Below are 26,226 nucleotides of genomic sequence, written 5' to 3'. Positions count from 1 at the left end.
GGCGGGATCGCTTCCTCTGACGCAACAAGACGAAAGTGAAGGGCTTCCTATCTCCACTGTCTCTCCAAAAATGGCGGACACGTGTGGCCAAGTATTGCTGGGATCAGGGCTCACCGTCCTCTCCCACCCTTTGATGTACATTAAAGTCCTGATCCAGGTAAGAGGCGAGGGGTCGGTGCAGACGCTGGGAGATGTTTCTGCTTTAGGAGCTGCTTTGGACACTTTTGGCTCGCATTTGTAAACAACGTTAGCTAGTAGCCTGAGGAGGGACCTGTCAAACTCCATTTACAATAGCGCATTTTAATTTGCCTTGCCTGTCAGTAAATTATTCTAAATGCTCGTTCGTCAATAATGATTATGGACTATTTGATTCAGCTAATACATACAGCAGCAAATATTCCTCAGACAACATCAACTACATTATGCTCCGTCTGTTGTCCCTATGACCTTCTGTTTCCAAATACTCTGTGTAGGCGGAAGTTAGTTGTGTTAACCAATTTTTGAAGTTCATACTGTATTAATATATAGTCCTGTTTCTGTATTTTTGGTGTATGCATAATTTACTTGAACACTTAATTTCCCAGGAACATATTCTCACGCACACATGCGGTTATTTCTAACCTGGTTGACATAGCTAGGAATAACAGCTAACTAGCTGTCAGCCGAGCAGCTCTGCTTTGCTAGCTAACCTCGAACCTCTGTGTTGTATGAATACAATTACCCGAAGTGCCTTCCTAGTTTCCATTCAGAAACAGTGGCTTTGTTTCTCTGTTTCACAGTAAAATGTCCTTAGTTGTCCGTACAGTTAGTTTTACACCACAGGGTGCTGTTGGCTCACTATCGTCGTGTAATTTTAATAACTCATTAACAGCAACAGTACTGTTATCTACAGCCCGGTGTCATTTAGCCCAATGAAAAAGACAGTAAGCTCACAATAGCTGTTACCAAGTCAGCTTTGACCAGTGATGGAAGAAGTATTCAGGTCCTCTACTTACGGGGTGGCCCTGAATTGCAAGTCAAAAAAACATTTCAGAAAACGCCACAGCATTTCACAAAACACCACAGCATTTCACAAAACACAACACAATTTAAGAAAACACCACAGCATTTCACAAAACAACTACAGCATTTCACAAAACACTTCAACATTTCAACTTTTACGGAAAGGGTATTCCAATCCAAACTTCTTGTTTGTGATTGGACAGAGCCAGCCAGAGCACTGTACATTGGAGCATTGGTTGTTTTGCTGCCAGTCAAGAAATGACGCTTCGTGATTGGTCAGCACCCGACTGTTAGCACACAGCTCCTCATATCTGTTCAGAAACTGGACCAAAGTTCAACATGACGAAAACACGTCTGTGTCATGGAAAATACAGTCGCTGCTTTATTTCTGTCTGTATCATGTTGTTGTGAGTGTGGACGGAGCATATACAGGTTAGTTTATCCTGATCGATCCGATACACATTCAGAAAACACGCATTTCAAGTTTTTTCGCTTGCCGTCTTGTCTGCACACTTAATTAATTAATTGTTTTTACTAACCGGTATCAGTATGTTGATACTTCTGCATCATTTTGAAACATATATTACAATTAAATCACAGTAAAATATGTTCATTTTGTTGTAGTCGACTGTGGTACATGGAGATGAGCCCCGAATATTTGCATCGCTCTAACAGCCCGTCCACACAGCAGCGTGGTTTGAAGCTTGCCGGCGGGTGTGTCTGAAGCTCGACCAACAACCAATCACATGAATCTCCCGCCCCTGACACACAAGCAGCGGTTTGATTGGCAAGAGCTTGTACTGGCATATGATTCGATTGGCTGACGCTTCTGCCGAGGCTTCAAAAGTTGAACATTGCTCAACTTTTGCAGCGAGCCATGCCAGCAAAGCTCCGCTTCACTTCCCACAATGCAGTTCGGCGAAAAGTGACGTCACCCCATTCAAAGTGAATGGTGAAGCTTTCAACGCACGCCGCTGTGTGGACGGGCCGTAATTGCTGGAGTTTCACCGCGGCTGTCAGCTGTGTTCAATCCTGTCATTCAAACAAGACGCGCTGGAGGGGGCGGGGCATATGAAAATACTATGGTAGATACCAACTACAACAAAATGAATATATTTTACCGTGATTTAATTTTAATACACATTTCAAAATTATGCCGAAGTAACAACATACTGATACCGGTTAGTAAAAACCATGAATTAATGCTCTGACAAGTGTGCAGACAAGACGGCAGGCGAAAAACCTTTTTAAAATGCGTGTTTTCTGAATTGAGATCAGATCGATCAGGATAAACTAACCTGTAGCTGTTCCGTCCACACTCACAACAACATGATACATACATACAGAAATAAAGCAGCGACTGTATTCTCCATGACACAGACAGTCTGTGGTTGGTACATGTTTAACTTTTGTCCAGTTTCTGAACAGATATGAGGAGCTGTGTGCTAACGGCTGATGTTTTGGGACATGTTGCGCTGTCGGATGCTGACAAATCACGAAGCCTCATTTCTTGACTGGCAGCAAAAACAACCAATCACAGCAGTGCTTCTCTGGCTGGCTCTGTCCAATCACAAAAGTGTTCTCCCTAAAGGTATTCCTTTACAACTTCCTTTCTGTAAAAGTTGAAATGTTGAAGCGTTTTGTGAAATGCTGTGGTGTTTTGTGAAATGCTGAGGTGTTTTGTGAAATGCTGTAGTGTTTTGTGAAATGCTGTAGCGTTTTGTGAAGTGTTTTGTGAAATGCTGTCGTGTTTTATGAAATGTTGAAGTGTTTTGTGAAATGCTGTGGTGTTTTCTGCTGTAGTGTTTTCTTAAACGTCGTTTTGACTTGCACTTCAGGGCCACCGTATCTACTTAAGTAAAAGTAGTAATGCCACAGTCTAAGCATACAGTAAAGTAAAAGTCCTGAGTTTTAAATGTTACTTAAGTAAAAGTACAGAAGTATTATCAGCTAAATGTATCAAGTGTCAAAAGTGAAAGTACTCATAGTGCAGAATGCCTGTTATATGTATTTTTCTAATAATAAAATCAGAATAATATTCTATAATAACATTTCTAAGAGTTTTTAACTTCTTAAATATGGAGCACATTTTTGGAAGTAGTGAGTAAGTTAGTAGTAAATATATATTATACAAACACGTTATGTAAAAGTAACTACACGTCAAAGTAAAGACAGTCCAATTGTACTTAAGTACAATACTTGAATAAATGCACTTAGTTACTTCAGCTGGCTTTGACCCATTGATGGTTTACAGTTGCAAAAAGTTGCAAAAAATACCAAATTAAGTAGAGGCCAGAACATTTTTAGGATAGTTTGTAGAATAAACAAATTCCACTGAGGCAAAATGTCAACAACTTGACTACAATGTATCAACACAACAGGAAGTGTGGGGGAGCCACAGTTGCTAAGACATGAAGTGCATACAGTTACAGTGCATATTGCTTATCACTCTCTTATCACTGTGTCGTTAGGTAGGACATGAGCCACTCGCTCCAACCCTGGGCAGGAACCTGTTTGGCAGACAAGTCTACCAGCTGCCTGGACTGTTTGCTTATGGTGAGTGTCTTTCCCATTAAGCCCTGCTTACAAGTGTATCCTTTATAACATTAGGCACTTTCACACCGGGGTATTTTCCCAGTGTAGTTCCGATAGTTCTTGAAATGTTGTGTACTTCACACCAAAGAAATCCGGAACTAGAACATAGTTCATGAGAACCTTTTCACCCCCTTTTTAGTCCCTGCTAGAGAGCAGGTACTTTCATGGGAGAAAAAGGTTTCCATTTCTGATTGCAAACCACGCCCCGTAAAACTCAGAAAAGTTTTGTATTTGCTGCCATTAGCATTATTAGCATTAGCCCAGCGCGCCAACGGAGAGAGACAAAGGCCACACGAGGACGAAACGGTCGTTTGCGTTACTGTTTAGTGTCATATAGACCGTTCGGCCACACGAGGACGACCAAATATGACAGTAAACAACTGCGGAAACGATAACGGGTCCCAGGGTGGATAGAACGGCATACGCAACGCTCTGGGGGGTTCAACGGCTCTGTGTGTATGCCCTATACGATCATTTTCTGATAATGATGACGCAATAGCCCCGCCTCTCCCCACCTCTGCTGCTCACCCCCGCGTCAAAGTAAACTGCACACTGAATTCAGATTATTTATCTTTCTCTCGATATGGACATAAACGCGAGTGAAGTCTAATCTGACAGGACGGAGACACGCAGCTCGGCTCACCTGCAGCTCCTCTCGCTGTGATGCAGCGGTGAACGGAGCAAAACACACACTTCAAGTCAGATCATCACCCTTAGTTATTTTAATTACCTCTCAAACTACCTAAACTAGTTATAAATATGTTTATTTTTACTGTCACTCATTACTGGATCAGCTGCTGCATGAGACAGAGACTGACGCTGTCAGAAAAGAGGGAGGAAAAACAGAGGCTCCGTGTATTTTATTATTACATTCGTTATTCATTTGTTTTAAAGCTCAATAAATAGCAAAGACCGGCACTTTAAAATGTTGTCCGGAAGATTTAAACTAATACACGTTGACTGGCGAAAAACTCTGCCCGGTTCCCTCGGCCCCCACCGCGGAGAATAAACAGAAGGGCAACCATGACAACCATGCTTCTTCGCTGCTTTTGTGGAGGAAGTTGCAGCGCCACGTACAGGCTCCTGCATATGTACTGCAGCTTCTCCAGCGGTTGGAGCTAAACGGAGCTGTCTCGTGTGGACAGACACTATCCGGTGAACATTGTGTGTGGACGGAAGCTTTTTTGCGTTTGCGTTAATCCTATGCATTTAGCCGTATGCGTCCTCGTGTGGCCGGGGCCTAACTTATGGCAACACAAAAAAAAAAGGTGGGAGCAGTGGATTTATGTCGGCGTTCTGGCGATTTACTCGGAAGGCTTCAGTAGAAGCTGCTGGGAGTCCCAGCAGCTTCTACTAAAGCCAGTCCCCAACTCCGGGGATTTCCGGCCGGGGACTTCGGGTGGCAGTATACGCCGTGAAGTGGTTTGCGGCCTGCCAGTAAACCCAAAGCAGCAGCAGAAGAAGAAGAAGGGACGTCAGCGGCTTCATTTGCCTAATCCTCCCTCAGGGACTTATTCCGGTGTGAACGTGATCTGCTCTTTAGTTCATCAGACAGGGTGTCCGCGGGGTCGTGAAAAGTATTTAAAGTTGATAAATCAATTTAGCGAAAATTAAGGCTATTAAAAAGTATTAAACAGCATTTTCCATGGTATTAAGAAGTCCCACAGCAATGACAACATGAAACACCCTTTTAATTTACTGAAACGACATTTCGGGAAACCCCCTCAAGGCGGCCCCATGCATAGCGCGCCGTAAAATGCTGCTTCTTATTTTAAGTTTCATTGCCTTGCTCCGCACTGTGGGTGAGGGGGGGGGGGCACTAAACGACTACGGTAAAGATAACGGGTCCCAAGGTGGGTAGACCGGCATACGCAACGCTCTGGGGGGTCCAAAGGCTCCGTGTGTGATCATAATCTTGTTGTTTTGTCATGATGTAAATCGGATTGTGTTAAATGAGGCCCTTAAAGTAACATTGTTCTTAAAGGGGACCTATCATGCAAAATGCACTTTTTGATGTGTTATACATAAATATTAGGGCTGTCAGTCGATTAAAATATTTAATCGCATGATGTCCATAGTGAATCGCGATGAATCGCACATTTTTAACCTGTTCTAAATGTACCTTAGAGGAATATTTTTCAAGTTTTTTTATACTCTTATCAACATATGTGTGGACAAATGTTTGTTTATCATCATTAGAACAATGACAAATATTCTCCTGAATATTTTCAATACAACAACCTGGAACCTCTCTCTCTCTTACACTATATTCCAACACTGTGTACTTCTTTGCACTGAGCCAGTTGCTCAAACAGACAAGCCTGTTTACAGTTGTCGGTGAAATGCCGCTCCTCTGTCTTCATAACAGTCAAAGCATGAGATTGAAGTTCCCACTGTGGGTCAAAATAATGCGCTGTGATGTGCAGTCGACAAGTTGGATGCGATCTGAATTATCTCACACAGTCCCTCTTCCTCCACAATGTGAATTGTCCTGCAAGCTTTAGCCATCCATTTAGCTATCGCTGTTGAAAGCTTGTTGCTCATAGACGTGTCCAGGCGTCTCCCCGGCAAACTTTCAAGGGTGGTCTGCCGCAAGCAAGCGGCAGGAGCAGGGCTGTCAGCATCAGCTGTGTGCTTGGCTCGCTGTTTAAAACACCTTTTTTTTTGTATCCATATCTCTCGCTAGAATTTCCCACCATCCAACTAACAACAACAACGTCAAGCCTTTTGGGCTCTGAAACTACGGGGCGGGCCGAGGACAAATACACATGTATATACGCAAGTTAAAATAATTAATGAGGCTAAAAAAAATGTGTGTTATTAGCGTTAACTTGACAGCCCTAATAAATGTGTCCCCGGTGTGCCAGGATACTCAGAAAGTGTCAGAAAACAAAACCCTCTCTCTTTTCCGCCGTACCCAAATCTCTAAAAACGGGGGTACAACGGAGCTGATCCAGAATTGCTGCTGATATGACGTAAATCACGATGTCTAAAATGCATGATCTGTTTGGTATTTTGAGCAAAACACATCATACACATGATTTGTATATATTTGAGACTCATAATATATGCCTAAAAAAAGCCTAATAGGAGACATTTAAAACACTGATTCCCCACTATTCCCCTGTGTTTCAATTTCCATTAAGGTGCCCTGGCTGTGATTTTTCATACAAGTAAACAAAGTGCTATTCAGCTAATGTTTCTTGCAGAAGTGCATCATCCCCTGAGGTCGAGTGCATTTTATTCTCCATAGAACACTTGATAACAGTGTACTTCTTCTTTTGCCTTTTGTTGGCTTATTTATTTAAGCAAATGCATTAGTAATAAAGGGGGTTTTAAAATCAATGTTACTTGTGTCCTCAAGTGGCTTATTAAGAGAGTTAAACATCATCTGCTGAAACCGTCTTAAAGTTCAAAGGTTTAAACGTTTTATTTGTCATATACTCGATAAATATCGTTTGCAGGCTTACTTTCTATGTACGCAATACACACTTAACATAAAAGTTAAAGATATAAAAATAGTGCCATAGCAAAATGGTTCAAGTAATTTGAAACGTGTGTACATATAAACGGTACGGTATAATAAATACTGTTAACTGTAACAATATATAAATCAGTGGATATGAGGGACAAACAGATACACAAATAACCAGCATATTATTAATATGCGTAAGTGGTGACACTTCACAGAGCTAAGGAATTGAACATAAACTGTCCCTGAGTCTGGTGGTTTGGTTCAGATGATGCAGGACCCAACAGCTTGTTGCTGTGGAGATCTGACGAATACAGCTTTGTTTTTTTATTTATTCTGTCAAACTACCTCTAAAAATACTCCAAAGAACCAGTCCCACTCGGAAATATGTATTTATTTGTACTTGACTGCTGCCTACATTACAGCGACACATTTTCACGTACAAAAAGATAACTAATATTATATGAATCCTTTCTAAAATCCGTAACTATGTATTTGTGGTCTACTGTTTTGAGAAGGTAATTTTCCAACTTTTGTGTATTTTCTGACTTTCAGCTCAACACATCATCAAGATTGATGGGAAAGCAGGACTGTTCAAAGGGCTCGGTCCCAGGCTCTGTGCCGGCTCCATCGGAACCATAGTGCACAGCAGAGTACTGCAGGTAGGAATGAATACATCATACTGTAGCACACATTTAGCTGGTTCCTCAGATAGAAGTAAGGATTCAGTAATGGTAATACAGGGTGTCTTAAAAAGTATTAAAAGTTGATAAATCAATTTAGCGAATATTAAGGCTATTAAAAAGTATTAAACAGCATTTTCCAAGGTATTAAGAAGGTCCACAGCAACGACAACATGAAACTCCCTTTAATTTACTGAAACGACATGTCGGGAAACTCCCTCAAGGCGGCCCCATGCATAGTGCGCCACTCCGCTCTGTGGGGGGGGGGGGGAAGAAGAGAGTCTGTCGATGGGGATCAAAGCTGTCCGGTCCCACATGCTAAGTTCTAGCCAGAAAGCCGTGGCGTCTAAGTCCCGCAGGCTCTCTGCACGGAGGAGCCGCAGAAGAGACACATGTTCACAAAGCCAAACTATATCCGGTCACAGAGATCTGCTATTTTAAAGTAAAGTCAACACATATCAACCCTAAATATAGTCTATATTAAGAACGAGAAAAGTCTTAACATATATATCGTTTTTTGTAAACATACGACAAATGTGTGAGGGTGATGACGTCAGAGCATCGTCCTATGTGCCAGGGCTTAGCCCCGGACAGCCCCAGCCCAATTTAACCCCTGGGTATTTGCGAGGGAGCTCCTATATGGCATTACCCAGCTGAAGCTCACCAAAGTTTAACATATTTCATAGTTCAAAGTTTTGTCAATTGTTTTGTTTATTGGTCAAATACTGGTTTCTGAGGAGTTTTACTGGAATGAAAGAGCACAGAGTACAGAAGCAACAAAGCAGCATACTGCATTAAACCTGACCTTCACAGAGAGGTTGAAGTTCATGTGGAGAGGAGGCTTCAGTAGTCTGTCTGCACTCTGTTTAGTTGTGCTATCTTACAATCAATATACCGTAATTTTCAGACTATAAGCTGCGCTTTTTCCCCCATCTTTCGACGGTGCGGCTTATATAACGGTGCGGCTAATCTATGGATTTTTACAGCTAACGGCCACCACCTTTAACTCTATGGGCTCTATGGCCGGTCCGCGGACCCCCACCTTTAAGCGGCGGGTTCCAGCAGGAAACGCTGGAGGCCGGAAAAGAGTGAGACAGGTAGCGCGCAAAAGTAAAAGTGGAACCGAGAGTGGTATGCCGCTGCTGCGGCTTATATTCAGGTGCGCCTTATAATCCGAAAATTACGGTAGTAAATGTGAGGTAAAGTGTGTCGCCAATGTAACCGGTTAGAACTCAAAGTTGCGATGAGGTCTTAAAATGTATGGAAAGGGTCTTAAAAAAGGTCTTTAATGGTATTACATTTGACTTCAGGATTCCTGCATATACCCTGTAATAATACAACACTTTTTTGTATAGCACCTTTCATTCAAGGAAGAAGCCCAAAGTGCGACAATAAAGCCTAATTAGCCCAATTTTTAAATACAATTTTTAAAAGATGGGTCTTTAATACTTTTAATCTTTATTTCAAGTGAGGCTGTTCCACATTTATTAATTAGGCTTTTTTTTACATTTATAAACTGATTTAGATTAGACTTGATGTGTGTAGGTTGATGTTAACCGCTCATCTAATTTAAATCAGGATTTATATGCAGCAAACTGATATCTGAACATCCTGAATGATTACTGATGCCTGATAAATGGATTTCATTTACCGTAATTTTCGGACTATAGCAGCGGCATACCACTCTCGGTTCCACTTTTACTTTTGCGCGCTACCTGTCTCACTCTTTTCCGGCCTCCAGCTTTTCCTGCTGGAACCCGCCGCTTAAAGGTGTGGGTCCGCGGACCGGCCATAGAGCCCATAGAGTTAAAGGTGTTGGCCGTTAGCTGTAAAAATCCATAGATTAGCCGCACCGTTGTATAAGCCGTAGCGTCGAAAAATAGGGAAAAAGGCGCGGCTTATAGTCCGAAAATTACGGTAATGTTATTCAAGAAGATTAAACTCATTTCTTAATGTAAAGTATTTATTCAGATCCTTATGAATCCTTCAGTTGTATCATATTAACCTCTAGTTTCTTACAGAAATGTCAGGAAGAAGGCACACTTCAGGTAAGAGTTTTTAGTCTGATTCATTGTTTGTGCCATTACAACATACTGTGATGTGATGTGGATGGTTCTGAGGTTTGTTCTGTTCTCCAGGTTCTGGGAGGTCAGCAGAAAGCTGCCGAGGGCTCCCTGCAGCACGTTGTTAATGAGGTACCACTCTCACACACTACACTTATACTGTGGGACTGACAGAATGCCATACTCTGTCTGTATAATCTATAACACTGTTCAAATAATGACAGCCTATCGGAGTGTATTGAAGCCGGGCAAAGTCCTCCCACAACTCTCACTTCTCTCGTTGTAGTCGGCAAAAGGTTAGAAAAACTCAGGGTTTCTCAAAGTGCCAAACACAGTGACATCTGGTGGTTTGTAAAACGTATAGCAGCCGTAACGCAACACTAATTTTTAATCGTCTTAGTTTGTGCTATAAAATTCCTGCAAGCATGCGTGTTCTTATTAAATCTGTAACATCTGTGCTGCGTTAGCCCCCTAAACACACAACCCGCTAGCAGGTTTGAATGGCATGCTTGCTTCTAGGGATGCCAGCGATTATTCGATTTTTCGAATATTCGTTACAGTCTCCATAATCAAAAAATATTTTTTAACCCTCCGGTATCACTGTGGACGTTTTTGTCCATATGGGTCACTTTTCATTTTGCAATAACTTCGGTTGTGTTGGTGCAAATGGCATGATTTTTTGTAACAAGGCTATTTTCTCGATCTATTTTGCAATTCCAATTTCAATTTTTCAAATCGGTCTTTAATTCACTGTGTAACAAATCGACTACGCAAATTAGTCATTTGAGACACAAATTTCCACTGCAAAATACTTTGATAAAAACATTATACTAAAAGGTTTTTTTCTCAACTTTTTTGGGTTCAATCTTTAAAGCAACTTCCGCCCTAATAGAAAATACCAAAAATGTAATCATTTTCAGGATTTTAACCTTTAAATGCCATTTTGAAAACGACAAAATCAGAAAAGTCAGAAAAGTTACATATTAGTCATTCGGGACAAAAATGTCCACTTCCAAAAACTGGATATGTCAAAGATTAGCAACAAAAGTGTTTTATCCTTGTGCTGACTCCTTTCAAGCACAGGCAGATCCACACCAGATTCTCCTTCTCAGGGTGTTTCTGTTTCAGAGGATGAGTCTTGCAGCTGAAGTTACGGGCTGCATTTGACCTCTTGTCCCACAGAGAAGCTCCTCTTCATCTTACTGCTTGTTGCGTATCACAGGAATGAAATGACCAGCCAGCCAAACTAAACATATTTGAAGCTTTGGATTTGCAGCCAGGTGTTTTTATTTACTTAAAGGACTGTATGTATGGCTTTGTATGTCTGTTTGCTAAAGAGACATTATCAAAGCACTTTGAAGTTCCAAACAATTCAAAACATCGAGGTCAAGCTGGGTCAAGATCATACATCTGTTTACCTCTAAGACACATGAAACAGCACAAATGAAAAACAAAATGCCATGAGAGCACACTTAGTCCTGTCTCATTCTCACACACAATCACTCACACACACACACACACACACAAGGTATAAGGAGGTTTAATATTTAAGAGTGTGTATGAGTTTGAGAATGAGGGAGTGAGAGAAAAAGAGAGAAAGAAAGATATGAGGCGAAAACTGCGACTTGCTTTAAACCAAATCTACTGTATATTGTTGTCTCTGTACACACACACACACACACATATTTCTCAGCTGATACCACTCTTCCACATCCATACCAACACACCTACATCATATTAGTTGCATACCTGTACATGTATTCCAATGGCTGTCAGGGCCCCATTATACAACAGGCAAAGAAACCAAGAAATGACAAGCGTGTAATTCAATGGTAAAATGTCACATCTGGTGATGTACAGTAAAAAGGACAAATTGAACTATTTTCCTCTAATATAAAACCCTGACATTACAAAATGCATGATTTTATACCGGTATGGCGGAGCGATCAAAAGATGTGGTTATAATGGGAGTGGATGGGAGTGGCTAATGTGAGTTTTTTGTTTAATCTGATTCTGTGCAAAAACTAATAATCCACCAAAATCAATGTTGTTGCTAATCTTTGACATATCCAAGACTGTGATTTAAAAAAAAAAAGCCCCCCCCCCCCCCCCCAACATTCATTATATGGAAAATAACTGCCTTTTTGTGCATGTTTTTCATAGAAAACGCAAATTCATGCTTTCAAACTGGCAGTTAAAGGGTTAAAATCCTAAACATAAGTTAACATTTGGTATTTTTGATCAGGACAAGTTGATTGAAAGATTTAACCCCAAAAAGTTTTTAAAAATATTAATCTGTCATTTTAGAGCAGTTTTTGGAAGTGGACATTTTTGTCCCGAATAACTAATGTGAGTTTTTTGTTTAATCTGATTTTGTGCAAAAACTAATAATCAACCAAAATCAATGTTGTTGCTAATCTTTGACATATCCAAGACTGTTATAACAAAAAAAGAGCCAGTCACAGGGTTCGTACGGGTGCTTGAAATCCTTGAAAATGCTTGAAATTTGACGTGGTGTTTTCAAGGTCGGGAAAGTGCTTGAATTTTGGGAATGGTGCTTGAAATTGAGAAAGTGCTTGAAAAATGTATATGCTTTACTTTTACAATAAATTGCTGTCTGACTGAATAGTTCGCTTTTTAGATTAAAAGAAAATAATTGCTTCGCTTCTACATAAAACATCTCCGCTGCGGCCTTCCCGCGCTATGCGCGCGACCTGCAAGTGTTTGTGTTACGTGTGACCTGGGCATTCTGATGAGAGTGATAGATGACAGTGTGCCAGGTTGCAGTTTCAACGAGCGTTGGCTAGCAGAAGACAAATACAAGCCATGGCTAGACGAGGGTCAAGCCCACGAGTAGCCTCCTGCAAAGTTTGCAAAAATAACGATGCGAGAGTCTGCGCTGACGAGCCACATGAAAGGTACGCCGTAATAGAGCATTTTAGATTAGGTTAACGTTGCATTTTACGTTTCTTTAAGCTAACGTTAGCGAGCTGAATAGCGAACTTGATTGGGGGATAATAATAATTACAGGGGACAATCATTTCAGAGGAGCGTACCTATGTTATGTGCGTTACAGTCGCCATCGTGTGGTGTTCAGAGGATGAAGCACTTACGGCATTTCGTTTTATAGTCACGAAATATAATCTATTGATTCGACATAGAGCGATTTTGAAAGCGTTGTATTTCCACTGGTAGTATGTTTCGTGCCTAAACCAAATGTGACTTGCTCTATCGAAATCAGTCACATTGACCCGAAGACACATTTTCGTTTGTATTACTGGTCTGGGGGAAGCTCGCGAGTGTGTTTGTGTATTTTTGCGTTAGTGTACCGGGGAAACACTCACAAGAAACACCGGCTGTTGTTATGTTTGCTGTGATGTTACATTAGTCCGTTCTCTGCTTGTAATTATGCCGTTACAAGCTTCAAAGTTGTACTCATCATCTGAATTTGCCGAAACAAGTTTAATATTGTGAAAGCCAATACTTTGTTTATTTGAAAACAAACTGTCTTTTATATAAAATTGAAGTATTATACAAGTAAAACTACATTTTGCTTTAATCCCATGTAATTGTAGAATGAACACAATCTTCCTTTGAAGATGTATAAGTCGGGTGTCTTGAGTAGTCAAAATTACCTACAAATCATTGTACACATTTGTAAATATTATTTTCCTCTTGTTACCATTGTGAGTCTATTTTTATGCAGCTCTGCGTGATTTTGTGGCTACAATTCAGGCTAATACGCTACCAGAGGTGGAATAAGTACTCAGATATTGAACTTGTAAAAGTACAAGTACTCAGATCTTGTAGTGAAATGATAAGTACTTGGATCTTATACTTAGTAAAAGTAGAAGTACCAGAGTGTAGGAATACTCTGTCACAGTAAAAGTCCTGCATTCAAAATGTTCCTCAAGTGAAAGTAGAAAAGTATTCTCATCAAAATATAGTGAAAGTAGCGAAAGTAAAAGTAGTCATTGTGCAGATTGGTCCATTTCAGAATAATATCTATGATATGTTTTATAATGATTGATCATTAAAGTGTTCTCAAAGCTGGTAAAGGTGCAGCTAGTTTGAATGACTTTGTATACTGCAGGGTAGCTTGTGGATTTACTTCAAGTGGAACTAAAGTCTGATTCAACACTTGATTATATTTCACATCATTCATCCTCATCTGTGAAGTAACTAAAGGTAATACATGTAGTGGAGCAAAAGTACACAATTTACATCTGACTTATGTTTACTGCCAACCTAAAAGTACCTCAAAAATAGTAATCAATAATGTATTGAAAAGTTATTTGGCTGATTGTTTTATATTGGCTCAGCCAGGTTATATGGGAGGCCCAGTCTAGGTGCAGATGGTTTACTCATTTGGAAATATTAAACTTAGTTTTCTTTTCTTTAATTTTGTATCCTCGTGTAGAAGGCTATCACGAAACACACATTTGGTTGTTTATAGCATAAAGAACATCCGATTTAATGTGAGGTAGGAGAATAATCATTTGAGTATGTGTATATAAATATGTAATTTACAACAGCTGTAAGATGCTTGAAAAGCTGGAAAATGCACCTTTAAAGTGCTTGAATTTGACTTTGGAAAAGGTGTAAGAACCCTGCAGTCACCAGATATGTATTTTTTGGAAAATAACTAATTTTCTCTGTTTTCATCATGAAAAAAAACCAGCGGTTTCAGGTTTTCAAAATGGCCTTTAAAGGGTTAAAATCCTGAAAATGATTACATTTTTGGTATTTTCTATTAGGGCGGAAGTTGCTTTTAAGATTGAACCCAAAAAAGTTGTGAAAAAAAACTTTTAATATAATGTTTTTATCAAAGTATTTTGCAGTGGACATTTTTGTCTCGAATGACTAATTTGCGTAGTCCAATCGAATGATACCGGAGGGTTAAAATTCGATTTTATTTATATATTTTTTATTATTATTTATGTTTTTTCTTTTTTTCCTGGCTTAGTTTCAACCAACATATAGACTAATGCTAATAATAGTATTAATAATTGTAAATGGCCATTGTTCACACCACCAATTTGTTTTACTGTAAAACTTGGAGGCGCAGGCTGTGCAGAGTGCAGACTGCTGCTGCCTGATGCAGCCTGCTACCCCCCCCCCCTCTCCGTCACACGTGCGATTGATTTATTGGCGATATACAGAACAGTGAGAACAACACAACTAAAGATGAAAAAAGATGTACGTTCAAAGAAGAGTTCCTCGTGGAACTACTTCAAACTGACAAAAAAATTGTGTCGATACAAACATTTATCTCCCGCGGGGGGGATGCTATTCAGGCATCAGATAGCTAATTTTACAAAGCGAACTGTTCTAATGTCGAGGCAAGCACATCATGTTTTGCCTTTTTTATTCCAATGATCCAAATGAGTACAATGAACAACAGTTTGACCCATCTTGCCCTTATTGTTTCCTGTGGCCTCCTTGTGTCTTTTCCTGGTAAAAAGAAATGTGTTCTCTTTGCGCCAGTCCCACCCCAACCTGTCTCTAATGCCTCATCACCCAGGCCCAAAGCTGCCTTCAAAATAAAAGCATAAACACAACTTAAATGAATTATAATACTTAAACTGAATAATAATGGGTGTACTATTAACAAAAACAGCAAGAAAATAAATGTTTAACTATCAAATAAGATCAACATAAAGCTCATTAGGCGCGTTCACACCGCAGTACTTTTCCCACTATAGTTCCGAAATGTTGCGTTCACACCAAAAAAATCCGGAACTAAAATTAGTTCATGAGAACCTTTTAGAGAGCAGGGACTTTCGTGGGAGAAAAGGTTTTGTGAAGCCGCAATTTTATTATCCTTGCATTAGCATTATTAGCATTAGCCCAGCGCACAAACGCAGAGAGACTAACTTATGGCAACGCAAAAGAAAACATGGGAGTGATGGAGGTGTCGGCGTTCTGGCGATTCCCAACAGCTTCTACTGAACCAGTCCCCAACTCCGGGGACTTCGGGTGGCAGTATACGCCGTGAAGCTGTTTGCGGCCTGCCAGTAAACCCAAAGCAGAAGAAGAAGAAGTGACGTCAGCGGCTTCATTTGCCTAATCCTTCCCCAGGGACTTATTCCGGTGTGAACACGATCTGTACTTATTCATGAGAACTAAAGAGTTCTCAGGAACTAAGTTCTGATGAACCTTTGTGGGAAAAGTACTGCGGTGTGAAAACGCCTATTAACAATATTCTGATAAGGTTTACTTAAATGTTTTATGTGATTATATGAGTTAATTATTTTTCCTTATTTTCCTCAGACAACCAAAGAGATGGTGGCTCGGTCCTGCGCCACCATAGTCACACATCCCTTTCATGGTAAGAGGACGTCTTTATGGCTTGTGATACAGCATACGTTTGTTTGATTTGTGTGTGGGGAGACATTTTGTCAACTCTGCTTCCCTCCACTTGTTTTTCAGTGATTACTTTGCGATGTATGGTCCAGTTTATTGGGAGGGAAACAAAATACAGGTAATGTTTTCACGATAGACACACACCTCAATGAAATGACCTTAACATTTATTAAAAACTTAAACAAATAAATATATCTTCTATCCTCAGTGGGGTGTTTGACTCCATCGTCACAATCTACAGAGAAGAAGGCATGCTGGGATTCTTTGCGTAAGTCTCACACTCCTTCTTTCTTTTTCTCCTTCTACTCCTCTGGTCATAGACTTTCTGCGAAAGCATGAACATTTCTAGCAAGGAGTCCAAGCGTAGCAACTCTTGGCGAGAAAGAGACAGAAACTTTGAGCTTTAAGTGGGGTGTGAAAATATATTGATCAATCCCAAAGAATTATAAACTATGTAATATCAGTTGTAGAATGGACAGTGAAATGAATACGCGTAATCATCATTAAAACATTACAAACAGGACGTTTATCTACAGTCCAGTCCCACATAGTTACACAGCCTGGAGAAAGGAAGACTTGTATTTTTTATTTCTTCTCTCACAGTAGTATAATGCATGATGATTATTTTTCCTAATATTGCTGATGTGTTAATGAGTCATATCGAGGCACTCAACAGAGCTCAGCTGTTTAGCAGTCTTATGGCCTATGGACAGTTTTACCCCAGAGGCCATAAGACTGCTAAACACCTGATTTCTGTCAAGTGCCTCCATAAACGTTCATCTGTTTGTCATCTTGCAATCTACTTATCGAAGTAGTTATCACCGCAATAAGCAGTTCACATTCTGTTCTTGTATATACCATATTCTATTACATGTATGTATACTTACAGTGGGGCAAAAAAGTATTTAGTCAGCCACTTAAAAAGATGAGAGAGGCCTGTTATTTTCATCCTAGGTACACTTCAACTATGAGAGACAGAATGGGGGGAAAGAATCCAGGAAATCACATTGTAGGATTTTTAATGAATGAATTGGTAAATTCCTCGGTAAAATAAGTATTTGGTCACCTACAAACAAACAAGATTTCTGGCTCTCACAGGCCTGTAACTTCTTCTTTAAGAGCCTCCTCTGTCCTCCACTTGTTAACTGTATTAATGGCACCTGTTTCAACTCGTTATCAGTATAAAAGACACCTGTCCACAACCTCAAACAGTCACACTCCAAACTCCACTATGGCCAAGACCAAAGAGCTGTCAAAGGACACCAGAAACAAAATTGTAGTCCTGCACCAGGCTGGGAAGACTGAATCTGCAATAGGTAAGCAGCTTGGTGTGAAGAAATCAACTGTGGGAGCAATTATTAGAAAATGGAAGACATACAAGACCACTGATAATCTCCCTCGATCTGGGGCTCCACGCAAGATCTCACCCCGTGAGGTCAAAATGATCACAAGAACGGTGAGCAAAATCCCAGAACCACACGGGGGGACCTAGTCAATGACCTGCAGAGAGCTGGGACAAACAAAGGCTACCATCAGTAACACACTACGCCGCCAGGGACTCAAATCCTGCAGTGCCAGACGTGTCCCCCTGCTTAAGCCAGTACATGTCCAGGCCCGTCTGAAGTTTGCTAGAGCATTTAGATGATCCAGAAGAGGATTGGGAGAATGTCATATGGTCAGATGAAACCAAAATAGAACTTTTTGGTAAGAACTCAACTAGACGTGTTTGGAGGAGAAAGAATGCTGAGTTACATCCAAAGAACACCATACCTACCAGGGCCGTATTCATGGAGTCGACATTGGGGGGGACCAAAAATTCAATACAAATTGGAATACTAATTTCCTGCCATTCTAAAGGAAAATACATAAAAAATCACTAACACATTGGATACTTTAAAACCTGTTAAACCCCATGCCCCTGCCCGCGGGGGCAAAACACAACAATAGTCACAAAACTGTGTCTCAGGCATGGGTGTACGAAGCATCCTCAATTTGGGTGGGACAATTTGACGGGGGGTGTGGGCGGGCGGGTGACCTAACCGGGAAGATTTTTTTTTAAATGTTGACGTTAAAAGCATCAATCTGGTGCACTTTGAGAGCAACATTAGGGACTAAATCTATGGATACATCACATCAACACCCATGTGAAACCAAACTGAACAGATTTACTTTTTTCTTTATGCATGTTTTACAAATCACTCCCTTTTTAAACTAGTATGAGTTGGAATGATTTCATACCTGTTATTCTGTTATTCTCTTATTTTGTATAACTATAATGAACATAGAAAGGTGTGCCTTGGAAATACTTGTTTTGCATCAATCTTGATACAGGGTACTTATTATATGTTATAGTTTGGATTATAGTTTTACTATCCCATCATTCAAGAGTGGTTTTCACAATAAGTAATGGTTTATTTTTTGCACGGACACTATCATTTACATTTTTTTACTATGTTCAATCTGAATTTACTTTAAAAGCATCTATATTTATTCTGACTTTTTCTACATCCAACTCACAGGTTTATCATTGCTTTGAGAAAAAAGATTATTCATTTAACCATTTTTAGAAGTGAAGATATAGTCAATTGTTCTGGGAATGTCATTTTCAAACCTGAGACCTGAAAAACAGGCTTGGGGCTTAACTGGTTAAAATGTTTTACCATAATGTCTAATTGTGCATTGTATTACATCGCCCTATTTTATCTAGTTTAGCTTTTCTTGTTTTGTTGTTTGTAATGGCAGAGATTAGGGATGAATGAAGTAAAACTATAACCATAATCACCTTAAAGCATTTCAATCCATAGAAAGGTCTGTGCCACACAATTTCAGTAGAAACAGGAACACTTTATTGCCCTTTTGTTTTACAGCCACGACTCGCACTAGCTGCTTGCCGCTCATTCAAAATCAAAAAGACCCCCAACTTCCTCCGAGGCACCCGCCTAAAAAGCCCAACCCTCAAGTAAAGGACACAAAAGCCTTTTTGCGCTTATTGTTGGCACTGATAAAAGACTGGCATATTCCCTCAAAGTCCAGTCTGTTCAGTTTCTTCTGGTACACATGACATATGGCCACATTATTCAGCCTCGTTTGACTCATCGATGATCTAAGCCATGTCTTAAGCCTCCTCAGGGCACTAAAACTCCTCTCAGCCTCTGCAGAAGAGGCAGGGACGACCAACAGAAGCCTTACTAAAGCTTCCACCTGACCGAAGAGACCTCTCACCTCTGGAACCATTTCCCGAATAATGCTAGCAACATCTGAGCTTGTTTCACAGGTGTAATTAGCCCCAAACATGGCCAGCTGCACCTGCAGTAGTCTTGAATTCAATTCAGGATACTCTTCTAACACCTTGTCCATGTCTCCGTGTAGCAGCACATTTTCAAGCTACTGCAGCTTGTGGAATCCAGCTTGTTCAAACCTCTCTATGAATTGAGTATTCACTGTGTCCAAGGCATTGTAGAATTGGACTCTGTACAAGGACTGGGCATCGGGAGGGATATGGGCTGCAGCCTGACCGGTGTAACGCTTTGTAGGTTTGCGGACATGAGGGATCTGAATTGGTTGTAGGTCCAACTTTGTTGCCACAGCAGTTGCTTTCGAGAACAATACATCAAAATGCTCCTCCGTTCGTTTGACCTGCATGCTTGTTTTGACATGGTCTACAGCCTCCAACATGCCTGAAACGGTCTGTTTCCTAAGCTGCAGGGAGGTGTTCAGGCACTCCAAATCCCCAATCAGGTCTTCAGCCATTAAAAGGCCAAGCACAGTGTTCCCTTTAAGAAATGTTCCATGAAGACCATTGGCGTTGGCTGAAGTTTCAGGTGAGCTGCATGATGCCATTTCTTCAAGGGCCATCAGCACTGACTCATACTGCTTGAGAACTGAGCGGATGGCAGGGGTACGTACAGTCCACCTGGTGGGACAGAGAGGCTTCAATGAGGTGAAAGTTGAATATGCTCTGATTTTGCAATATTCTGGAAAATCAACTTGAACCTCCCAGATTGATTTAAAGAAGCCCCCCAATTCATGGACCAGACCCATTGCATCTCTTTCTAGTGGAGAGGCTCCACATGAACTAATTAAGTTCACGCAGTGGGGACCACAGTGACAATACACAGCCAGCGGTTGTTCTTTCCTTAAAATGGCTTGTACTCCCTGCAATCGTCCAGCCATGTTTGCGGCACCATCATAAGTTTGTCCTCGGAGTTGAGACAGAGGAAGCTGTAGGCGCGTCATCACATCACATGCCATCTTGGCTATATTTTGCCCTGTTGTTTATGACACTTGGTAGATTCCCAGTAATTCTTCCTTTGGTTGTAGATCTGCATCTACAGAGCGCACACATATTGACTCCTGCTCAACTCCTGATATATCTTGGGTGCCATCAATGATAATTGAGAACTGGACCACTGGCATTGATGTTATTTCCAACACAATTTCTTTGATGATTGTATTGGCCATCACCTTCAACAGTTCGTTCTGCAATTCCGGACTGGTGAAATCGAGGGGACCTTTTAGCCAGGAGGTCAGCTCTGCATCGCCCGTTAACTTGTACTTTAGAAGCTGGCTTAAATTCCCACTCTCCTTCTGATCGCCTCGAAAAGTCAGACCTTGCCGCGCCAAGTATCTCACACCCTCAAAAATCTTCATCAGATTTCTTCTTGCTTGTTGCTGCCGTCTTTCAAACTCACGTGAAAGTTGCACATTAACAGGCTCTGGCTCCTGAATCCTAGTCATCACAGCTAATTTGTGACACTGGCTGTGTTTATGCACACTAAATTTCTCCAGTGCCTTCTTCCAATTGTTAAAACCAGTCTTGACAAACGCTGAATCTGCTTTTGACGCACGCTTAGACTTTTGTGCTGCAAAGTATTTAGCACAATAGAAACAGAGGACCCCTTCTACAGAGGGGCTGTAATGGAGCCATGTATGATCTTCAAACCACTTCTCCTGAAAGTAGAGTATTCTATTTGATAGGGTTTGACTGGGTATGACTTTGACATTTGGATGATTTGGGTAAAGTCCAAGCTCCTCCCCTTCCTTTCCTGTACCTTCATTTTCGCCGGCCTGGCTGCTCTCTCTCTAATTGTCAAACTCACTCTCCCTGCTTGATGGTATTATCTGAAATACATATGAGGATGATCTCATCTTAAATTAACATTAACATTAGACTGCTATGTTGTCATTATACTGTCTTAACCATCAATATAGCTCCTTTCTGGCTTACCTCCATGTCACCAGCGCACACTCTCCCTGTCTGGTCGCCATGCTCACATTCTCTCTCTCCCTCTCTCTCTTTACTCTGAACACACCAGAGTGAACATGGAAGAAATATCAGTAAACTATTGACTAGAAAGACTGTTGATACACATTATACATATGGGGGGACACAGGAGTCTGTACATTAACATTAGACTGCTATGTTGTCATTATTCTGTCTTAACCATCCATATAGCTCCTTTCTGGCTTACCTCCATGTCACCAGCGCACACTCTCCCTTTCCGGTCGCCATGCTCACATTCTCTCTCTCCCTCTCTCTTTACTCTGAACACACCAGAGTGAACATGGAAGAAATATTATCAGTAAACAAGCTATCTGACTGGTAACAATACTCACTTTCTCACTGCTCTTAACTTGAGGCTGCCCAAAAAACTGTCTAATGTCACTGCCGCCCTTCATCTTGCTCATGCTTACAGCTTGACCTCGGCGATCTGCAGTTGCTGATGTGATTAATACGGGTCAGCAGCGCTGGATATAAGATAATTAAATATGTTTATTAGCAATTCTGAGCATTCTAAACCCAGCACAAGCTATGATGCACACTGCAAACCTCCTGCGTGTGAGTATCTTTTAAATGCTTCTGACGATTATGAAATACTATTTCATAATAATTGTAGAGTATTTATTATTTAATTAATTCTGGCACCTTTGGTATTCCATAGGTGTCACACAGCACAGTTTTAAATCTTTCCAAACACCCTACAAATTACAAAATAAAATAGAAATAATCCACATGAATAAATATCTATTGGATTACATCCAAAACGACACCGTCATTTTCCACATAGCTGACACTAGCCCGCCAAACCCTGGCTAACAACTGAAACCAGCTAGCCCACAGCTAGTTAGCTACTATTCCTGAAAAGTTCGGTTTTAACATCAGAACTACAAGTTACTTACACAAAGAAGCTAAACCGGAGGGTTCATTAACATTTCATTACTAAATAAAAATAATATAGATTACTTTAGGGCTAACTAGAAAAGATACCAGAACTGATGGAGGGCAAATTAAAACATGACTGACCTGCTTGGAGCATCAAGCTAACTGAAGGTGGACTCAGACGTGCAACAGCGAAAGACACCCCCGGGTACAAAATAAGGAACCAATTTACATTTGAAAAGAAATATCATTTTGGTGAAGTTCAAAATAACGAAAATAAAGAAGTCATAGAATAGCAATATTATTTTAATTTTAAATTTTAAATTTTACAATTTTTTTTTTTTTTGCTATTTATTGGGAGGGACATTTTGAGTGCATCTGAATATTGGGGGGGGATGTGTCCCCCCCAATGTATATGGTGAATACGGCCCTGATACCTACTGTGAAACATGGGGGTGGAAACATCATGCTTTGAGGTTGTTTTTCTGCAAAGGGACCAGGACGACTGATCCGTGTAAGGAAAGAATGAATGGGGCCATGTATCATGAGATTTTGAGTGACAACCTCCTTCCATCAGCTAGGGCATTGAAGATGAAACGTGGCTGGGTCTTTCAGCATGAAAATGATCCCAAACACACCGCCCGGGCAACGAAGGAGTGGCTTCGTAAGAAGCATTTCAAGGTCCTGGAGTGGCCTAGCCAGTCTCCAGATCTCAACCCCATAGAAAATCTTTGGAGGGATTTGAAAGTCTGTGTTGCCCAGCGACAGCCCCAAAACATCACTGCTCTAGAGGAGATCTGCATGGAGGAATGGGCCAAAAATACCAGCAACAGTGTGTGAAAACCTTGTGAAGACTTGCAGAAAACGTGTGGTCTCTGTCATTGCCAACAAAGGGTATATAACAAAGTATGAACTTTTATTATTGACCAAATACTTATTTTCCACCATAATTTGCAAATAAATTCTTTAGAAATCAGACAATGTGATTTTTTTATTTTTTTTTCTCATTTGGTCTCTCATAGTTGAAGTATACCTAGGATGAAAATTACAGGCCTCTCATCTTTTTAAGTGGGAGAACTTGCACAAAATACTTTTTTGCCCCACTGTATATGTATTTACTTCTTGCACTATTTTGTATTTTTTTGCATTGTTGGAGGAGCTCGAGCTCGGGTCATAAGATTTTTATTGCCATTTCTTCACTGTAGCTGGACTGTAACTATATGACAATAAAACCTTTGAACCTTGAATCTTATCCTTCTGTGTTCCTCCAGTGGTTTGATACCCCGCCTGCTCTGTGACGTCCTGTCTCTGTGGATCTGTAACCTGCTAGCCCACGCCATCAACACGTATGCCATCGACGACTCGGTACGCTTTCTCTCACACTCAGGACTCAGTCATTGCTTCTGTGTTCTGTAAAGGGGGGTGTACCTATCAGGCTGGATTTAGCCTGTAACAGAGATTGCCTACTGTTATGGTGTGTACTCTCACCATCGCAATGTGTCAACAATTCTCAATCCTACTGAAATAATTATCCAAATAACGGTCCATTTAATTTAGTCGCCTGCAACAACTTATCAGGCTCAGTGTTGTTTGCCTGAAGCTGGCGTAAATTGTCTCGACTCGGACTAACTGCTGATGTCTTCCTCTTTACAGATGAGTCACACAGGAGAAATCAAGAACTGCTCCCAGGCAGTGACTGGGGTGAGTTTAACCAACATGGCTGCCTGTCAGCCTGCAGTGTGTAGTTTCTTCATGCTGCTCTGCTCTTCTCTTCCAGTTCTTCGCCAGTATGCTCACATACCCTTTTGTCCTGGTGTCAAACCTCATGGCTGTTAATAACTGCGGGTGAGTGCTCCGGTTATCCTCTGCTTTAAATCCTCAGGAGAGATCCTACAGACTTTAATGAACTGTGTTTCCACAGGCTGGCTGGAGGTCTGCCCCCCTACGCCTCAGTATACCCCACCTGGGTGGACTGCTGGAGGCATCTCAGCAGAGAGGTACACACATCATATGTACTATATATTATTCAATGCACACAAATCCTGGGATTCATCAGAGTGAAAACGTGTTTACATTTTTTATTTCCTATTACTTTTTAAGTAATTGTATATCGCTATTACATTACAAGGCGCTGCTTTTTTGTCCTGTTTCTACCTGGTTGTTTTTTTTAATCATGAATGGTGGTAGATAGTTAAGTAAATGTGCTCAAGTACTGTACTTGTTACTTGTACTAGCTCCATCTATTAGAGAGGAGTGCTTGAATTTATATATTTCAAGCCAGAATAAAAAAAAGAAGAAGTTTGTAATATGTATAATTATGCTAAAATGTCAGTCAGTGAAAACATGTTTACAATTTTTCTGTGCACATTTTTTTGTTATCTCGTTAAATGTTTCAGTAATTATATTCTCATGAAACATGTCCCATTTTCTACCTGGTTGTCATTATTCATAACAAATGTTGGACAGTAACAAGTATATTTACAAGTGCTTTACTACAGTGCAATTGTAGGTATTGTCTGCTTCGTTATACTTTTTCACTACATCTCATAACAGACAATTAATTTTTTACTGCATTTGTTTGAAAGATTTTGATACTTTTGACGGTTTTAGATGAATGCAATTTGTAAAGAAAAATTATAAATAATCAGTAATGATGCAATTATTTTATGTTAAACCATCCAGCATCAAAAAAAGCTCCACCTTTTTACCAGCTGCAACATTAGTGGATACTTTTGGTATTTTCTGTATATTTTGATGCTATAAAACCTAGATTAGAGTCGCAAGACTATTATTATTAATTTCCCATAATCATATCTTCAGGTCCAGCTGAAGTCTGGACTAATAATGCTCATAATTAAGTCATTTCGTCATTAGCTGTTTTTGTGATATTGGTTCTAATATGAGTTCATGTAGCTGCAGGATGACATTACGTATGACCTTCTCGTTACTAAATGTTTCCTTGAAAAGATCAACCGTTTTCACCATTGTACACTTCTAAGCACTTCTCATCTTCTCTTGTTTCCAGGGCAACATGAGCAGAGGCAACAGTTTATTTTTCCGGAAGATCCCGGCAGGAAAGATGTACGCAGTGGACCAGAAGAGATTTTTTTAAAAAGCCTCAAGAAACTGAGCTGAACATAGTTGTGATAATAAAGCTAAAAACAAATCATCATTGCCTGATCTGGGGTCGGCACTTAATCTTTTTTTTGTATGCACTTGTTTACCATGAGGGTTATTTTCTTGACAACCGGTCATCATGTGAAATAAAAACACTTTAATTTCCAGTTAATTTTCAGCAGGCTTCGTTTGGTAACATAAATTAATAGATTGAAACTGCAGGGCTGTAAAATAATAGAGCATTAATTTCGTTTTGAAAACCCACATGGCATGGCTCATGTGTCTGAATAGTGTTGACAGATCAATGTGTAAGAGCCCCCCTTTCCGATGTTTTTTTTAAGTATAGATTAATGTAAATGCCCACCCACGTGATGGGACTTGTTTGTTGAAAACAGCACTACAGTCTGCATGTGGTAACGTAATTATTGACATGTTGGTGATGTGTGGGACCCTTGTCATGTGGTTTGTCTCGATGTGTTCATGGTCATAGGGCTGCTTGACAGCGTGATGCTAGTCTACAGGGGAGGGGCTGGATGTTCAGGAGCATGTTTTGGATGTACAGAGGGAGCCTGAGTGCTTGTATCAACTCATTCTGACCCCAATAAAAACTGCTTCTTTTTTTTACCCTGTCTTTTCTTATTAGGTATTTCATGGACAATTCACTGGGAAACACATGAATCATCCAGTACACACACATCTATCACAGGTCCTTATAAAGTTAGGGAAATTAAGGGGTAAAAAAAATAAAATCAAGGACTAGAACGTTTT

The 26,226-nt window shown here is 40.4% G+C and overlaps 2 protein-coding genes across 2 annotated transcripts; one reads left to right on the top strand and one right to left on the bottom strand.

Moving 5' to 3' along the window:
* Positions 1–26,082, top strand: mtch2 (mitochondrial carrier homolog 2). Its single transcript, XM_079665059.1, has 13 exons — positions 1–157; positions 3,474–3,558; positions 7,625–7,731; positions 9,774–9,800; positions 9,891–9,947; positions 16,089–16,146; positions 16,248–16,299; positions 16,390–16,449; positions 23,613–23,706; positions 23,995–24,042; positions 24,119–24,186; positions 24,263–24,338; positions 25,367–26,082. The coding sequence occupies exons 1-13, from the start codon at positions 71–73 to the stop codon at positions 25,451–25,453; spliced, it is 906 nt and encodes a 301-aa protein (XP_079521185.1). The 5' UTR covers positions 1–70; the 3' UTR covers positions 25,454–26,082.
* LOC307029267 (uncharacterized protein) lies at positions 18,188–23,599 on the bottom strand. Its single transcript, XM_079665061.1, has 2 exons — positions 21,409–23,599; positions 18,188–20,094 (listed from the first exon to the last, which is right to left on the bottom strand). The coding sequence occupies exons 1-2, from the start codon at positions 21,447–21,449 to the stop codon at positions 19,566–19,568; spliced, it is 570 nt and encodes a 189-aa protein (XP_079521187.1). The 5' UTR covers positions 21,450–23,599; the 3' UTR covers positions 18,188–19,565.
* Positions 26,083–26,226: the final 144 nt, after the last annotated feature.

The sequence above is a fragment of the Notothenia rossii genome (assembly GCF_949606895.1).
Source record: "Notothenia rossii genome assembly, chromosome: 2".
Classification (NCBI taxonomy): Eukaryota; Metazoa; Chordata; class Actinopteri; order Perciformes; family Nototheniidae; genus Notothenia; species Notothenia rossii.
Note: the sequence above shows the minus strand (reverse complement) of the source record. Positions and strands in the feature narration are given on the sequence as shown.

Excerpts from the sequence above, each read along its gene's own strand:
- LOC307029267 (XM_079665061.1), bottom strand. The coding sequence starts at position 21,449 with ATGGCGACCAGACAGGGAGAGTGTGCGCTGGTGACATGGAG. Across the intron at positions 20,095-21,408 it reads TGTGCGCTGGTGACATGGAG|GTGGACTGTACGTACCCCTG; the intron begins GTAAGCCAGAAA and ends CTGTCCCACCAG.
- mtch2 (XM_079665059.1), top strand. The coding sequence starts at position 71 with ATGGCGGACACGTGTGGCCAAGTATTGCTGGGATCAGGGCTCACCGTC. Across the intron at positions 158-3,473 it reads ACATTAAAGTCCTGATCCAG|GTAGGACATGAGCCACTCGC; the intron begins GTAAGAGGCGAG and ends CTGTGTCGTTAG. Across the intron at positions 9,801-9,890 it reads AGGAAGAAGGCACACTTCAG|GTTCTGGGAGGTCAGCAGAA; the intron begins GTAAGAGTTTTT and ends TCTGTTCTCCAG.